At 39.4% G+C, this 18,074-nt stretch overlaps 1 protein-coding gene across 1 annotated transcript in view; it reads right to left on the bottom strand.

Moving 5' to 3' along the window:
- FYB1 (FYN binding protein 1) overlaps positions 1-18,074 on the bottom strand; it is a 69,872-nt gene that overhangs the window by 15,725 nt on the left and 36,073 nt on the right. The window contains exons 8-15 of the mRNA XM_083353524.1: positions 16,139-16,295; positions 13,974-14,118; positions 13,238-13,260; positions 11,364-11,427; positions 10,003-10,140; positions 9,085-9,116; positions 1,570-1,639; positions 1,191-1,305 (exon numbers count right to left, since the gene is read on the bottom strand). Coding sequence (XP_083209650.1) covers positions 1,191-1,305; positions 1,570-1,639; positions 9,085-9,116; positions 10,003-10,140; positions 11,364-11,427; positions 13,238-13,260; positions 13,974-14,118; positions 16,139-16,295 — 744 coding nt within the window. The remainder of the gene's footprint in view (positions 1-1,190; positions 1,306-1,569; positions 1,640-9,084; positions 9,117-10,002; positions 10,141-11,363; positions 11,428-13,237; positions 13,261-13,973; positions 14,119-16,138; positions 16,296-18,074) is intronic.

Below are 18,074 nucleotides of genomic sequence, written 5' to 3'. Positions count from 1 at the left end.
AGTAGTCAGGGTGGTATTTTACTTCCAATATGAGACACAGTTTAAGTCTCTAGAACAGTCACTAAAGAACATGAGTGGAAAGTTCCTAATGCCCTCCTACCTTGCTGGTGACCCTCTCAGAGATTTTTTGTTTCACCACAGTGGGGGAAAAAAAGCTAAGCTAGTTAGTCTTTAGTCTGATTTATCAGAGGACTTCTTTAATTAATCAGTAGTGTAATCCAGTACTGGGTTTTACAAATTCAGAAGAGCAGATGTAGTGGATAAGTGAGCGAGGAAACACATAATGCAGTAACACCCTACAAAATTTCATCCTTTTTAAATTTTTTGATTCACAGAGAATTTCAAACCAAACAACACATCATGTTCTTCAGAGATTTGCATTTCCTCTGGATCAAGACTTGAACACTCCTCTGAGACTACTGAATGACTTCCTCTTGCTATCAGACCTACAATATGCTTTGCTAATAGTGTTTACATTGGGGAAATATACTACTTTCACATTTTTCCCAGGGGAATGAAAGAAGAGTAATTATTCTCCAAGGCAGCTTTTTGAAATGCTTTTTGGCAAACTTTTATGAATTAAGATTTTAAAGAGTCTAACTAAACCTAAATATTACTATCAGAAAGTGAACCCCACTAAATTCAGTGAAAATGGAAGTGTCTTATGGACTTTTTGAGTAAAAAGTAAGTTCTGATTTAAGATTTATGATCCAAGCAGAGTAACTACTGTAAGGCATAGGCAAAGGGCTTCCTCATTCAGAATTGTTGTAATTGCTGCAAAAATAAAAAGGTCACTATACAAAAATCCTCCTGGCCACAACTGCAACCTGCTGATCCTGCCAGCTTGAAAACCACTTTTTTCAGACACAAAAACAAATTTTCCCTGGAATTCAGCTCAGAAAAATAAACAAAATACATTGGAGGGATTCAGTCTAAACCTGTTCTTCCCCTTCCAAGCCCTGACAATCTCCAAGCGTTTGGTCAACACTTTTACCCATTTCACCAGTTTGGTATGGGACTAAAATGCATAGTTAGGAATCATCAGCATCTTGTTCAAACTGGATCCTTGTCAGTATTTATGGCTTTTGTGAAGCTGGGAAATTATATCAAATGTTGCATTGATATGTTTAATATTGTTTATATGTTTATTTAACACATTGATGTTTACAATCAATCAGACAAATACTTACTTTGAATTTTTTTCGAAAATCTTTCTCTTCTTTGTCAATCTTCTTAAACTTCTGTGAATCACGTTCATTGGATTTGCCCCTCCCAAAATTCAAAGATAATATATTTTTCCCAAGGCTAAAATAATAAATTAGGACAAAAGAAAAAAAAATCCCATCATTGGTGCACTTATAGGCAGCTGTAAATTATTTATTAGATTTACTAGTTTGTACAACAAGTCAACCAGCCCCCACCCTGAACAAAAGAAAAGAAAGAAACAAAAAAACCTTTTAATTTGCTGTAAATTATTTGTTAGATTTACTAGTTTATACATCAAATCAACCAGCTCCACCCTGTACAAAAGAAAACAAAGAAAAAACCTTTTAAGTTATTTTAACTTGCCTAATTTCTTTTGGTGGGAGAGGGAAGTCAGTGGATTCAACATCATCGTAAACATCACTGTCTCCAGAATCTAAGATAGATTGGAAGAAAAAATAATTATCATTGGTTATGTTCATACATATAGTTCGGTGATAAATTTGGACAAAAATAATAAATTAGGATTTCACTTTTAGACAAAAGCCATACTTTAAACCAAGACATTTTTACGTTATCTTAAAATTTTGCTTCACACTGAAGTTTGCAGTTTAAAAATAAACCAGTTTTTGTTTCCTGGATTGTGTTTAGTCATTCAGATAAAAGCCTAGACAAGGCAAAAGTTACCATGACATTTGTTATGTAAACGTGGCCAAGTACCTTGAGTAATATGTTACAACAGTGAATTTGGTGTTATGATATGTTACGACAAATATAAACCAGGCTATTTTGTGCTCTTTCCTATATTAACAGTGTTGAGGTGTTGAACAGTCTAGAAAACTTCTGACCAAGTTAATTAAGACTTAGCTAATGCATTTCAGGGCACTGCTGACTTATTTGTATATATTTCTGGATTGAGTTGTGCCCTGTGTTTGCTGCTAAAGTGCATTACTAGATGCTATTGATCTCATTCAGCTGGAATCTGAAACCAGGAATTGCTTAGAAGCAGCAACCCATTTCAAAATAATTCACTGGATATCATGTAGGCCCAAAGCTGCTTGTCACTATTTGTTGCCTAAAGAGTATTATGCTTGTTGCTGCAGATACCCCAAAATGTCCCTTTCAGCAGTCTCTAGCCTCAAACTACATATAACATTAAAAATGTTACAGATAGTTTCTGTTTAACAGCTGCCTCATTTAGTGGCCTTCCCAGTTACAGCGATGATAAAAAGTCACTTTGTGACCAATCCTTGCATTTACAAACTTCATAGATCTGTAAAGCAAAGGAAAGCTGAAGTAAAAACTCCAGCACAGTCACGGTTTCACTTAGCAGCCACTTCCCTTAATGACCAAGTTGCTGGTCTCATTTGTGGTTACTAAATGAGCACTACTTGTACAGACAGTGCCGGGGTTAAGAATGAATTCCATTCCCTAACTCTGCTTTAATCCAAAGTTGTCTTTAAGTCATAACTTGAACTTAGAAACTCACTTTTATTAAAAATGGCGGATGGCATTGTCCCTCCTCAAGCTGACAAAGTGCTGAAGCTGCACAATTTAGGAACCTCTGAAAACAGGCTGTATACTAAAAAAAACAACTTTAGCAGTTCCTGAAAGCATTTCCTGGCTTAACATTTCATTGGCCTGAGGAAGGGGAATGCCATCTGCCATTTTTAGGTGTAGTACATTTGTATCAAGGACTAGTTCTTAAATTGGATGTACTAACTGAATTTAAGCTGGTGTTAAATTCGAAAGTAAGCCATTCAGGGTTAGCATGGAGGAACAATGCATCTTTTCTACAATTCCAACTTATTGTTTTGTGAGATAAAACTTACAACAGGATTGTATTAGCAAGAGGATGCACCTAAAAGACTCAGCTCAGGGATTTAAGCTGGGTGCAGCGTGACCCATTCCTCTCTGATCCTCTTCCAACAAAAACAACAAAAAACAAAAAAAACAACCCAGGATCAACTGAATGAGGTTAGAAAGAATGGCAGAGAAGTCAAGGGGGTATATCTCTCTCTCCCTGCTAGCATTAAGATAATCTTTATGGTGCATAATGATATAACCAGAGGTTATTGTTGTCATCGTTTTTGTTTTTATTATTGTATAGCAGGCAAGCCTGTCAGGACTGAGACCATTGTAGATGCAAGGTGGGTTGAGTTGAAATGTATTCTGCTGCTTCTGCTATAAGCAAAATGACTCTTCTCTGTCTGTTGTTTAATGGGAAGCTTCTGAGATGATGGAAGGAAATACAATATGCTAACCAATAGCTGGAAAACAGGTGGAAGAAGAAAAAGTGTTGTGTATGTAAATAGTTAGCAATAAGCCATGAAAGAGATTGCAAACACAGTGCAGCTTTGCAAGGTTTAAAGCGGGAAAATAGGGTGCAATCATTGGACGCCACAACCAAGGAGCGGGAAAATAGACTGCTTGTATTGGCTACAGTTCAAACGCTTTCTCTATAAAAGGGTTGCAACATTTGACAGTTGACAGTTGATTTTGTGTATTCAATAAACTCGTTCAGTGTTAACCACTCTGAGTCCTCGTCAATTCGAACCAAACAACTGGCGACGAAGGTGGGATTGACAGAAGACCAGAGATTAGGAAGAATTGTCGTGAAGGCGGCAAATTCAGAGCGAGTCACAGTCAACCGAGCGGCCGCGGCAGAATAGGAAAAAAATTCTCCGAATGGCGCAAATCGGGTCACTGAAGGAATTTGACCCTAACTTCCCCGAAGATTGGGAAGAATACATCGGTCAGGTCGAAGGATTCCTGTTAGTGAACGGAATCACTGACGACCGGAAAAAAGCGGCGGCACTTTTGACAATTTGCGGCACACCGGTCTACAGAGTTGCTGTCGGGCTGTGCCAGCCACAACCAGTCTCCAGCGTGCCCTATGCCGACCTCCTCGCAAAACTAAAGGTTCACTTTACTCCCCGAAGGTCCGAACTCTTTTGGCGGTGCATCTTTGAGAAGAGAAATCAGAGACCGGGGGAGTCCATACAGAAATTCGTCGCTGCCGTCAGGGAAGCCGCAGTACGTTGCAAATACGATAATTTAGAAATTAGAATTCGGGACAGAGTCGTGCTGGGCTTACGTGATGAACAATTACAAAATAGAATAATCGCCAAACCTACCGGCGATTTACAGGAAGTGCTCGACGAACTCCTAACGTATGAGTCAACCGGGTATCGCGACCCCCCCCGCAGTAGCATGGCGGCAGCACCCGAAATTAACCAAGAGGGCTATGTGGACTGCGGGGAGGTGGACCAGCAGTGGGAGGAAGAGATCGCCGAAGTCTCCAGGCGATTCGGGAAGATGGCACCAAGACAACTCAGAAGCGAGGGGCCGGAACCTGGCCGCCGGCAACAACCCGCAACACCGCAAAGACCACCGACCGGGGCACAACGACCGTGGCGGGACACCGCAACCAGACCGCGCGACAACGACACCCAGAACCGATGTGGCAGCTGTGGCGGCAACCATCCCCGCGCTTCCTGCCGATTCCGCACCGCCAAGTGCAGGGCTTGTGGCAAGACCGGCCACATCCAGGCCATCTGCAGAAACCGCGTCCGGGACTCCCGTCTGAACGAAGTCGATGTGTGGCCAGAGGGTAAGGTAACCCCCAATGCTAGTGGCAAGGAGACCCCTAGATCCCGGGTGAAATTTCCAACCCTAAGGGAGGTGGCCCGAGTCAATCGGAGACGGCGGGGAAGGGGGCACAATTTTCCGGACGGAAAATTAAAAATCACAGTCCTTCTGCAAGGGGTCCCTTGCAGAATGGAAATCGACTCAGGGGCTTCAGTGTCGATAATTTCCACTGAAACCCTTGAGAAAATCGAACAACTAAGTGGAAAAAGAATTCCACTTAGTCCAACAAATATTCAATTAATGGACTTCCAAAAAAGTCCAATAATCGTAAAAGGAAAGACCAGCCTTAGAGTAAACTTTAAGGGGTTTAAGGGGGTCTTAGATTTGATAGTTACGGAGGGAAATAGGACCAGCTTAATAGGGCTTAATTGGTTTCCTGCCCTGGGAATTTGGATAGGGGGAATAAATTCAGTGATCAGAAATAAGACCCTCGAATCCGTCTGCAAAGAATTTGCAGACGTATTCGATGGATCTCTAGGCAAGTACAAAGGGCCCCCCATTAATTTTAACCTAGACCCCTCAGTAAACCCAATCAGGCTAAAGGCCCGGAGGGTACCTTTTGCCTTAAAAGAAAAAATCGAGGCCGAGCTCGACCGGCTTGTAGGCCTCGGAGTTTTAGAACCCGTTGAGGGCGGTTTGTGGGAGACGCCGATCGTCACACCCCTCAAACCCAATGGGGATGTGAGGATCTGCGCCGACTACAAAGCGACCCTCAACATTGGAATGAAAAAGCATGCTTACCCGGTCCCGACGGTGAAGCAGGTCCTCGCCACGATCCAGGACGCCGCCATCTTCGCCAAGCTCGACTTGGCGCATGCGTACTTACAGTTGACTGTTTCCAAAGAGGCTGCAGAGGCACAGACAATTGTTACCCACAAGGGGGCGTTCCGAGTCCACAGACTGCAATTTGGAATTGCAGCTGCTCCAGGCATCTTCCAAGAAGTGATGGAGAGGACCTTAAAGGGCATACCTGGAGTATGCCCTTACTTTGATGATGTCCTAATAGCTGGAAAAGATGAAGGAATGTTAGTAGAGCGGCTGGAACAGGTACTGGGTAGATTTAGAAAGGCTGGATTAAAATTAAAAAAGGAAAAATGTAGCATAGGGGTTAAATCCACTGATTTTTTGGGGTTCAGGATTGACAAAAGCGGAGTCCACCCTACCCCTGAAAAAATTAAAGCAATAAAAGGGGCTCCTGAACCAAGGAACAAGGCTGAGCTACAGGCCTTCCTTGGCTTGGTAAATTTTTATCACACTTTTGTGCCACATAAGGCTGCCATTGCAGAACCACTGCACAGGCTTTTAGATAAGAAGACCCCTTGGCATTGGCAAGACAAGCACAAGGCGAGTTTTCAGACCTTAAAAGACATCCTTTCCAGTAGCTCAACTGTAACCCACTTCATAGAAAACAGACCAATCTACCTGGCGTGCGATGCTTCGCCTTATGGCGTTGGGGCAGTAATCAGCCATTTAGACGCCCAGGGAATGCAAAGACCCATTGCTTACTACTCCCGCACACTAACCAAGGCAGAGCGGAACTATGCTCAAATAGACCGGGAAGCTCTAGCCATAGTGGCAGGAGTTAAAAAGTTCCACGACTACCTGTATGGCAGGAACTTTACAATACTGACAGACCACAAACCCCTGCTGGGACTGTTTACCACAGATAAACAGACTCCCCAAATTATGTCTCCCAGGATGCTGAGATGGTCCATTTTCCTCTCAGCATATTCATTTTCCCTCCAATACCGACCAGGTAAGGACATGGGTCATGCAGACGCTCTGAGCAGATTGCCCCTTAGCACAACAGAGGAGGACCCTGCCCCAGTGGGACAAGTAATGTCCCTACAAGATATTCCTGATCTGCCCCTAACTGCTAAAGACATAGCTGAGGCAACCAATAAGGACCTCATCTTAAGGAGAATAATGGCCTGGGTCATGAGCGGTTGGCCCAACGCCAACCCGGACGTAAAATACAGTCCATTTTTCAGAAGGAAAGATGAATTATCAGTTCATATGGGTTGCTTACTCTGGGGAACTCGTGTAGTAATTCCAGAAATTCACAAATCAGCTATTCTATTTGAATTACATGAGGGACACCCCGGAATAGTAAGGATGAAGGCCCTGGCTAGGAGCCACTTGTGGTGGCCAGGATTGGACCACGACATTGAGGAATGCGTTGCCAATTGCCATCTGTGCCAACGTTCCAGGCCTGAACAACAACACATCCGCACACATAAATGGGAGCTAGCTAGGAATCCTTGGTCCAGGATTCATATTGACTTCGCTGGACCTTTCCAGGGGTTAACGTTCCTTGTAGTGGTCGACAGCTACTCTAGATGGCTAGAAGTAGTACCGGTCAGTTCAGTAACGGCAGGCAGAACAATACAGGCATTAAGGGGCCTCTTTGCCACTCATGGGTTGCCGGATTTAATAGTGTCTGATAACGGGCCACAATTCACATCTATTGAATTTCAGGATTTCCTCAAGGCCAACTCGATTAAGCATAAGACTTCTGCACCCTTCCATCCCTCCACCAACGGATTGGCTGAAAGGAACGTGAGGACCACGAAGGACGCGCTTAAAAGAATCATTCGAGGTGACTGGCACCAGAGACTAGCTGAGTTCTTGTTGGCTCAGCACACAACCCCTTGTTCGGCCACAGGGAAAAGTCCAGCTGAAATGAGGTGGGGCAGGAAAATTTTGACCAAGTTGGACAGACTACACCCCGACAGACTCCAACCAAACATTGAATTGGACATTCCTAACAGAACATTTGAAGTGGGGGACTTGATTTGGGCCAGGAACTACGCCCAAGGGGACAAATGGATTCCAGGGGTGGTAACTGAAATCTTAGGTCCCCTATCATACATCATTGAGGGGGAAGGGAATAGGAGCTGTAAAAGACACATAGACCAGCTGAGGAAAAGATCTAGGGGGGGTGTGCCGGCTGAGGGGGACCAAAGCTCAGTAAGGGGAAACAGTACAGACAACATTAGGCCAGAAAGTGGTGTAGAGGTTGGGCAAGATGACACTTTCCCTGAGGCCCAACAACAACAATTCAGTCCAATTGATTGGGAAATACCCCTGCGAAGTAGGCCAGTGACCACTGAATCCCAAACACAACCTAATACACAAGGCAGTACATCTGAAGCCAGTAACCCTGAGCCCAGGTCTAGTAGTAACCAGCATAGTAACCAGCAGCCAAGCAGTCAACCAGGAAGAAGGGTCCCTAATAGCCAAAGTAACAGATACCCGTCCAGAATACATAGGCCACCAAAATACCTAATGGATTTTGTAAAGAAATGACACCAACTGGGGGGTAAGGGGTGTTGTGTATGTAAATAGTTAGCAATAAGCCATGAAAGAGATTGCAAACACAGTGCAGCTTTGCAAGGTTTAAAGCGGGAAAATAGGGTGCAATCATTGGACGCCACAACCAAGGAGCGGGAAAATAGACTGCTTGTATTGGCTACAGTTCAAACGCTTTCTCTATAAAAGGGTTGCAACATTTGACAGTTGACAGTTGATTTTGTGTATTCAATAAACTCGTTCAGTGTTAACCACTCTGAGTCCTCGTCAATTCGAACCAAACAAAAAGGACCATAGGTTTTGCATACAAGAAAATATCAATGATATTTGTAATGTATTGGGATTTTACTTGAACTGTTTTCACGTGTCTTTTGAATGCTGCTTAAGGTTGCTCAATTGAGGTGTCTGTGTAATGGTCACTGACTAGCCAGACATGCAGTCTCCAAGAAGATCATTGGATGATTTGGGGCGGGAATGGGTTCCTTTAAACCTATTGGCCGCCACCTAGTGGCCAACCATATAAGTAGCTGCACAGAAGCCTCTGATTCAGTTCTGTTCCTGTTTGTCTCAATAAAGAAATGTTCCTGTTTGAAATCTCTTATCTTGCTTCCTGCATCCAAAGAACTCACTACACAACAACATTAATACAAATTAATCCAGTGTTTCTCAAAAATAGCTGGCTGAAGAATTCTGGGAGATAAAGTTCACACATCTTAAAGTTGCCAAGTTTGAGAAATACTACCTTAAAAATATTGTACTCAGGCGGCAAAAGGCCACAACCATGAGATGGTAGCAAAAGGCTACAATTTTTTTAGATCTCTTTGCTGCCAACTCTAAATTGTCCAGATTTCTGTATTTCAGATATAGTAGTCCTAATTCAACTCAATCACAGTCAAACAATTTCATTCAATGACTTACCCTTCTCTGTTTGTTTTCCTAAAGGCGTTCTTCTAGAAATAAATTTAGAAACAACCTTAATTAATAATGTGAAATGGAAGGATTGATATTATCCCAGCTTTAAATCATATGTGGCTAAACACAAAGGTCTTCAGATTATAAAGCAAGTATCTTGAATTTTGTCATTGAACCTGCAGACTAATGTTGGTAGCTTCAACATCAAGAGAGCCATAAAATATCCATCCTTGCTTTAAATAATTAAATAACACAATCTATAAATATTCTAATAGCAAGAACCTCTACCTATTTCACACATGAATTGTTCTTGGCTTTGTTTCTTGGCTATAATTGGGCTTCTATTTCTAAAGCTATTATACCACTGTGAAATAAATACCTTGGCCTGAAATAACTTGATGAGCTTTATATAAATGCAACATATTATTGTTGCTGTCGCTATTAAAGCAATATAATTAAAGTAGGAACATGCCGATGAGCGCTTCCTATTTAGCACTAAAAATACTATGAAATCCACACTGTTCCACTAGGAGTCACACTCCACCAGCATGTCTTCCTTGGCAAACCTAGCTAATGTGAATTGGAGCTATGATTCCAGTAGGTCAGGTCTGCCTGCTCCTCATTCTGCTACAAGATTGGTATATTGAACCTGCTCTCAGTAGAAGCCATCTCTCCTTGCTTCATAGTAGAACCGCATCTCCTAACATTCAACCATAACAGCTAAAAGATATCAAGTCACAGACGGAATAGGGCCCAGCTTTTTATAGTCAAGTGGTATTTCCATAGCTTGAGTTATCTTATGCTTATTTGATTTGTGGCTGATTAGGCTGCTGTGAGAAGTGGTTAGTAAAGTGCAAATCAATGAATCCGTGGTATTAGCTTTAGTGAGCTGTGCGTGTGTTACTTTTCACAGCAGTCTCTTACAAGGAATTTTCATCTTCTGTCACATTGACTTTGGGTGCTGTCTCTCGCATACTTTTCTTTTGGTAATCTTTTCCCTTTAAAATCTTCAAAAGCCCCTTGGACCAGGTGTCACTCTTCTCTTCATCCTGTGACACAGATCTTTCAAGTATGCACACAATTATTACATAGCAGATAAAATAAAATAAAATAAATGTTAGCAACTACTTTGGCCTAATGGTTTAAATGAATAATTGAAATATGTCTTCAGGGAGCTACTTGCAGATTATTTAGAGCTGTGGTTTTCATCCTACACAATTTTAAGATATGTGGAAATGAGTTGAAATCTATACAATCTTAAAGTTGGGACTCGGTGGCTCAGTGGGTTAGGACGCTGAACTTGTCGATCAGAAGGTTGGCAGTTTGGCGGGTCGAATCCCGAGTGCCACGTAGCAGAGTGAGCGCCTGTTACTCGTCCCAGCTTCTGCCAACCTAGCAGTTCGAAAGCACGCAAAAATGTAAGTAGAAAAATAGGGACCGCTATGGTGGGAAGGTAACAGTGTTCTGTGCGACTTTGGCGTCTAGTCATGCCGGCCACATGACCACGGAGACGTCCTCAGACAAGCACTGGCTCTTTGGCTTTGAAATGGAGATGAGCACCGGCCCCTAGAGTTGGAAACAACTAGCACGCAAGTGCGGGGGAACCTTTACCTTTACCTAAAGTTGGTGAGTTTGAAAAACATTTATTTGAAGTTAATACTTTAGACAGTTCTGCCCAGAGGTAAATCAATAGGTTGCAAATATATGTCCTACCTTAATCTTATGAAGGGTGCCTATTGTGCATGCACACAAATGCATCTGAATACATGTGTTTAATAATATGGCTAGCATACCTTAATTATGTTTGCTATGGGTAGTATTAGCATTAACAGTATTATACACCATAATTTTCTATATGAAATATAGATGCCTGGAACATTTAAAATGTAGATCCCAAAATAATGTGTGTATCAACTAAGATATATTTGGAAACACAAGTAATGTTCTTGAGTGTCCATATGAAGGTACATGGGAATTAGTTGCTCTGTAATGCATGAGCTAAGATGACAACAACAACAACAACAGTAATAACCAAGGAGAGAATCACATATGACTCATGACTTTAGCCCAGTCCTAAACCTGTATAAATAGGAGGAAATGTCAGTTAATTCCATGGGACCTGGTGAAGGAAATATTCATAGCATTGAGTTCAGAAACCAATTTATGGTAAAACATGTATATAATTTCATTTTCAACACCTTGCAAAATTCACCCAGTGTGTAACTTGCTAATTTCCTAACACATTTGTATCTTGAGCTAACACTTTGTGGGTAATTTATACTTACTTCACTGGAACCTCATCATCTTCCACACCATCATAAATGTCATCTAGTGGAGGTGGCGGAAACCCTGTTTTAACAGGACGGGGGAAGAAATAGGAAGAAATGGACTTTAGTTTGAAATTTTTTAGCAAGAGAAGTTTATAAGTACAAGGAATAACATAAAATATAAATACATATACCCTACTTCATTTAAGGTTATTTACTATGCATCCAATACAGTTCTACTCAGAAGTAAATCTTATTGAGTTCAAACTTAAAATGAACAGATATTCTAGTTCACAGAAGAAATCTTCAGTTGCCTAACCTGGGGCTAACCTGGGGCTTTCACACATGTTGGACTACAGATGACATCATTCCCACTCAGAAAAGAATGTTCTTCTTTAAGAGAATGAAATCTAAGCTGACATCTTGTTGTCCGTTAAGAATTAGCACATCCTTAGTTCTCCCCTGTGCAATGGAATGTCTTGGATGGATTTGATACTGGATTAAGTCATATTGAATAACTATCTAGGAAGAACCTGATCAAATGAGTAATATAGCTCGTAGATTCAGTAGTTACAATCTTTCTCCATTTGCAGCTATTGTTAAAAATGTTAAAATAATAATAATAATAATAATAATAATAATAATAATAATAATAATAATAATAATAAAGTTGGAAGGGACCTTGGATGTCATCTAGTCCAACCCCCTGCTCAGGCAGGAAACCCTATACCAGGTGTGTCAAACTGCCGGCCCACGGGCCAGATGTGTCATCCGGAAGCCGCGCCCACCCCATTGCCAACAATGGCAAAACTGTCCCGATATGTTGCGCAATGTCACGTGATGTCACAAGTTTGACATGTCTTCCCTATACCATTTCAGACAAATGGCTGTCCAGTCTTTTAAAAACTTCCAGTGTTGGAACATTCACAGCTTCTGGAGGCAGGTTTTTCCAATGATTAATTGTTCTAACTGTCAGGAAATTTCTTTGTAGTTCTAGATTGCTTCTATCTTTGGTTAGTTTCCATCCATTGCTTCTTGTCTTGCGTTCAGGTTCTTTGGAGAGTAGCTTGACTCCCTCTTCTTTGTGGCAATGCCTGAGATATTGGAACACTGCTATCATGTCACCCCTCACCCTTCTCTTCATTAAGTTTTCATGCTCATTGTTTAAAGAATAAAGGTGAACATTTAGCACAGGGCAAACTTTGCTTGGTGTTCAGTGAGAGGAAGTCAGAGAAAGAAGTTCTGATTTACTAAACATTTTAGTAAAGAGAGCATTAATGTATAAATTGACTATTTTTTTCTTGTTTAAACAAGTTACTTTCTAATTGTTATAAACCTGAGCCATCATTTTACTCTGAAATATAACTGCTGAAATGTTATTATGAGATCATCTTATTTTGAGTTTACTTTCTTAAGATGGAGCCACTCCCATTCTAAACTACTCCAGTTAACTGGTAATCCATTGTTTATAACTGAGAATCTTGTGTGAATTCAGACATTTGGGGTTAATTCCATCAGTCATTATTAAGCAAATCATTGATTTGCCTAACATTTAAACACATGTAGAAACCACAGCTTAGTCATGCTGGAATGGCTGACAAACAAACTGTAACTGAAGGGTTTCCAATCTTTTGAGGACAATAATAGTTGTTTGCTCAATCACAATCTCACATACCTAAAGATAAACAAAGCCTTGCACAATAACTATCCATCATTTTATTTTCTAAGAATGCCTCTAGGATCAATGTGGGGCTCAGAAGCATTGTTGGAAATACAGATTATGCTTCACATGGATCAGTTCTAGTTTCCATTGTTAAAAAGAACATCAAAAAAGAACAGTGCAATGCTGGGGATAATTATTTTTTCAAGACATTAATAAAAGGAGAACTTACCTCCCATGGCACTCTGACTTCCACTTTGCACATAAAAATAAAGCAAAACAAAACACTGAATGCAAAAGAAACCAGATATATTTTCACATGCATGCACAGTCATTTTAATGATCAATCACTCTCAACAATTCTTTTCATACTGTCGCTAATCTCTATAACTGTTCCTTGAGAAAACTGGCAATATTTTCTGGACCAATAGCGATCTTAGGAATTTCAAGAACCTGTCATAGGTTGATACAAGGGTGCTGTGTTCTATACAGAAAAGTTTTATTTCTACAAGATGCTTACAGATGTTTAACTGATTCATGTTTTCCCCCTACAGTTTATTGGCACAAAGCTGGTCACATTCTAGCCAGTATGCTGTGCAAACCTAGCCAATGGCTGTTTTATTGACTGGGTCAGATATAACATAATGTTTCCTTAAAGTAAGCTAAGGCTGTGCAACAATCTGGATTCAAACGACAAAACATGCTTTACAGCAGTGTTACAGCATGTCAGCTTCTCATTTATTATCCATTTGGAATTAAAATATCTATTATTTTGAAAAGTAATATTTAGTGGCACCTATACAGTTGTTGTTATAGTCCTCCAGGGAACAAACAGGTTGGGGAGTGTCTAAAGATGTGGAAAGATGAATCAGTACAAAAGGCTGGACTACACATTACTCTAGAATTGATGATTGTATTTAGGGGTTGGATAAGGTGCTCATCACTTTATTCACAAATCTGTGTCATACCTGCTGATACTGTCCTGGTCTCCAACGTCATCATACACTTCTTGATCACTGTCTGGGTGCTTTGACACAACGTGCATGGGAGGCCGTGTCTTCCTTTTTAATGTATCATAGTCAATTGCCACCATGGTAGTTTTAATGTAGCCATCTACAACAAATATCATTTGGTGATATGGTTGTTTCGGTATATATATATATAAAGAGTATATATATATAAACCATAAAACAATAAAACCAACCATTTATAAAATCTAAAAAATCTAACTCCCCACCCACTAATGCCTACTCTGATGAAGCTGACAGTGGATCAGTGGATCAGCGAAAGCTAAGACAGTCGATTTTTAGATTTTTTAGATTTTATAAATGGTTGATTTTATTGTTTTATGTTTTTTAAACAATATACAGCTGTTTTACAATTATCCCAGAGTTCAAGGCTTTTATACTATTGCATATATATATATATATATATATATATATATATATATATATATATATATATATATATATATATATAAACTGAGAAATCATGCAAAATGTATTGTTGTATAGAACAAAGAGGTAGTGAAGTATCCCATTAATTCAACAGATGCAGAATATATTACCTGAATTAGAAAAATAATTGCCCTGTTTTGCAGATTGTTCTCAGTAAGTTTATAAATCTAATTTTGAACAGTATCAGGATACTGTAGTTCATGTTTTCTTGATACAAAATTAAAATAAGACATAGTACATGGAAATCAAGTTTGTCACAGGAAAAATTGAATTAGGATTTTTCTCCTTCCTATATTAATTTTCTATAAACATTGTACACAATATTTTTCCATTATGTAACCTTTCATATGTAGTCTGAAGCCAGACAGTTCAGGTAAAATTTTATGAATACCAAGTGTTAGCATAATAGCTCCTCTTAAGTCCAGCATGTGAGATATGAAGGTAGCCCACAATCTATGCATTACAGTGGCTGGAAAAAAAAGCTGATAAAAATAAAATTAATTCTGTAGCAGGTCCACCTACAACTATAGTACAAGGAGTGTAAGACAAAGGGGTATCTTCTTTGAGAGTTAGATCAATATCACAAGACTTTATTATCAAAAAAAGCAAAAATTGGTGCTCACATGGTGGAGGAAGTAAAAAAAATACAATGCTACTAACATTGCTAAGAGCGCTATAACAGAATTTCTCATTTAAAAAGTTTGGAGAAGATCTCAGACTATGATGGTTCTGTGATCTAAGATTCCAAGAAGCATCCAACACACAATAACTACAACTGTATAAATATAATAAATATCAAAGTAGACATAAACATGCACATCAATATAAATAAAGAATACAGTTCTTGGTTAACATCTTTCTATTTCTATGAAGTATAAAGAACTTTTGAAACAGTGTCTTTACCAATATGTGATTTGTGCAATTCTAGCTTAAATCTGAGGGGGAAGGGTAGATGATTCGCCCTGCTTGTTTTTAGAAGGGCAAAACATTTCCTTCTTGAAGAGAAAAGGAAGTATTTGGGAGTAAACTTCCTGTCTATGTGAGCCAGTGTATGCATTTGTTCCTTCTGCATGGTTATAGTCCATGTCTAAGATGGGTGAATAAAGCTATGACTATCATTCACCACCAGCAAAACTCAAATGTTATATCATCATTAGAATTTCTCACAATGCTGAGAATTGGGGCGAGCAAGAACAGCAATGATGTGGAAGGAGAAGCATGTTTTGGGTCCTCTCGGTTAAGGAAGAGACCCAGAAGGTGAACTGTTTCTGCCATGGCACTCGCTCTTTGAATTAAGGTTGGCCCCAACCCTTATGGCTTTCAGAAGGGCCTCAAAATGTGTGTGGATTTTTTTTTCACAAAGCAGCAGGAAGCCTATGCCTTGGCTACACAATGTATAACGTTCTGATTTTTGATGAGATTTGTTCTTATTTATGTTTAAGTATTTAAGTGTTTTAACTGGTTTTGCAATAAGTTTTAATTGTTGGTTTTATTGCACACCACCAGATTCACCATGTGTGAGACAGATGGCCATATACATTTAACAAATAAATAAGTGTAATACATAAAGAAGCAAATGCAAGGACACAAGAACTATATCCTAGTGAAGATTCAGGTTCCTTAATCAGTATGTTAGCATAAATTCTCTTAATTTCCACACATTCTAGTATACCTACAGGAGCCTTTTAATCTTCCTAACCATTTCCCTTCTGGATTGTCTGTGATGCGGAGTATTTCAATTAGATCTCCTTGTTTGAATGACAGATCATACTTTCCTCCTTTAAAGTCTGTGGAAGCTCGTGCCTGGTGAACAACTTCAATGGGACCTTCTAGCTACATAAACATGAAGATACATGGTTAGTTTTAGTACTTAGACTGAGAGAAAAAGAAAAGCAAAACATAGCTTGAAAGATAATATTCCAGATAATACTAAAACGTGTTTTATGAGAAGGAGACCCTCCCACCCCATAAGCTTTATGCAGTCTCCCTAGCTTGTAGTAAAGCTGCAAGAAGAAACTTAAATGTTCTTCTGCTTCGATAACCTCACTTGGCTGTGTCCTCTGAATCAAGGGATTTATTTTTTTTTGCCAGCGGAGGTAAAAAAAACCTCAAGTGGGAACAAAATCTGGGTGGTGTTCTTTCCTCCTTCCTTGGAATGGGGTGGAGGATCACGCAGTTCACTTTTGAAAATGCATGAGATGACAAGGATATTTGCAGGGGGGGAAAAGGGGGTTTCAGCAAAAAATACCTGACATGTTTACAGAAGTTTAAGGTTCTGTTCAGAGGTTGATCTGCAGTATTTCCTAGAATGACTGTGACAATGCAGTGTCAAGTATTCACATGGCTATGCTGGGTTTTTCCCCCCCAGTAGAATAATAAAGACAAAAAGGTCCAGCATTTGATTCAGTGGACCATGACTATTATCTACCTTTTTTATGGAATGAGCTGGTTTTGTTATTTATCAAAGGTGTAAATAATAAAGAAAATTTGCTACCAGTAATTGAGTTTAACTTATTTAAACTACTTAAATTAAACTAATTAAGTTTAATTAGTTAATAAACTAATTAATATCTGGGAGTAACTTGATGGGATCAAAAATCAAAAGAACAAATGAAATGGCAATTTTTGCTAGATAACTTGTGATATCAGTTAGAAAATATTATTTTTGGAGTTAGGGAATAACCGTAACCAAAAGACCTCTTAAAATGCAATGATATAATGTCTTTTGATATAATTATATTATATATTATATTATACATATAATTTTAAAAATTAAGATTTAGTGTTAGTGTATGACTTCAAATGTATCCCTAGCAATCATACAAGAAACATCTTGGTCCCCATTGAGCAGCAACAATTTGAAATGCATGTGTACTTAAATCCTATCTAATTCATTGGCATTTACTTATGAAAAAACATACATAGGATCAAACTATGTGGATAGATGCACCAGCAGCTCCTAAAAATAGAACCTTAAAAATTCCTCATTGTGTTAAATCTTTTTGGTAAGAGTGTATATTATCAAATATTTTATTCTAAGGATAGGCCATCAGATATCCATCGTACAAAATATTCCATGGTCTCCACTAGGCTCTTTAAATCCTTTTAATTAAAATAACTACATAAATGAAGACCCAACATGCTAAAAAGTCATCTTCATTTTCATAAATGCCTCTGGCTGCCACATAAGTTCCAGAAATATTCCGAGAACATAAAAATAGCTGGCGTTGGAGCCTAGAGGTTGTGGTGAAGATCAACTTCATCAAATGACGTTATGATAATTAGGGTTTTTGTGGCTGAACCCATCTACCATGGCAACTTTACCAGAAGATAGCCATTTTATGAAAACACACAATACGATCTCAAAATTCCAGATATTCTCTGTTGGCTGCTTGCATCTTTTGCTTATTTATAGTTTATAATGAATTGCTCTATCAATATCTGCTGAGCCCTGGTGGCTCAGTGATTAGAATGCAGTATTGCAGGCTAACTCTGCTCACAGTCTGTAGTTCGATCCTGACTAGCTCAAAGTTGATTCAACCTTCCATTCTCCCAAGGTTGGTAAAATGAGGACCCAGATTGTTGGAGACAATATGCGGACACTGTAAACTG

This window comes from Vipera ursinii (genome assembly GCF_947247035.1).
Source record: "Vipera ursinii genome assembly, chromosome: 2".
Lineage (NCBI taxonomy): Eukaryota > Metazoa > Chordata > Lepidosauria > Squamata > Viperidae > Vipera > Vipera ursinii.
This window is presented reverse-complemented; position numbering and strand designations above follow the sequence as displayed.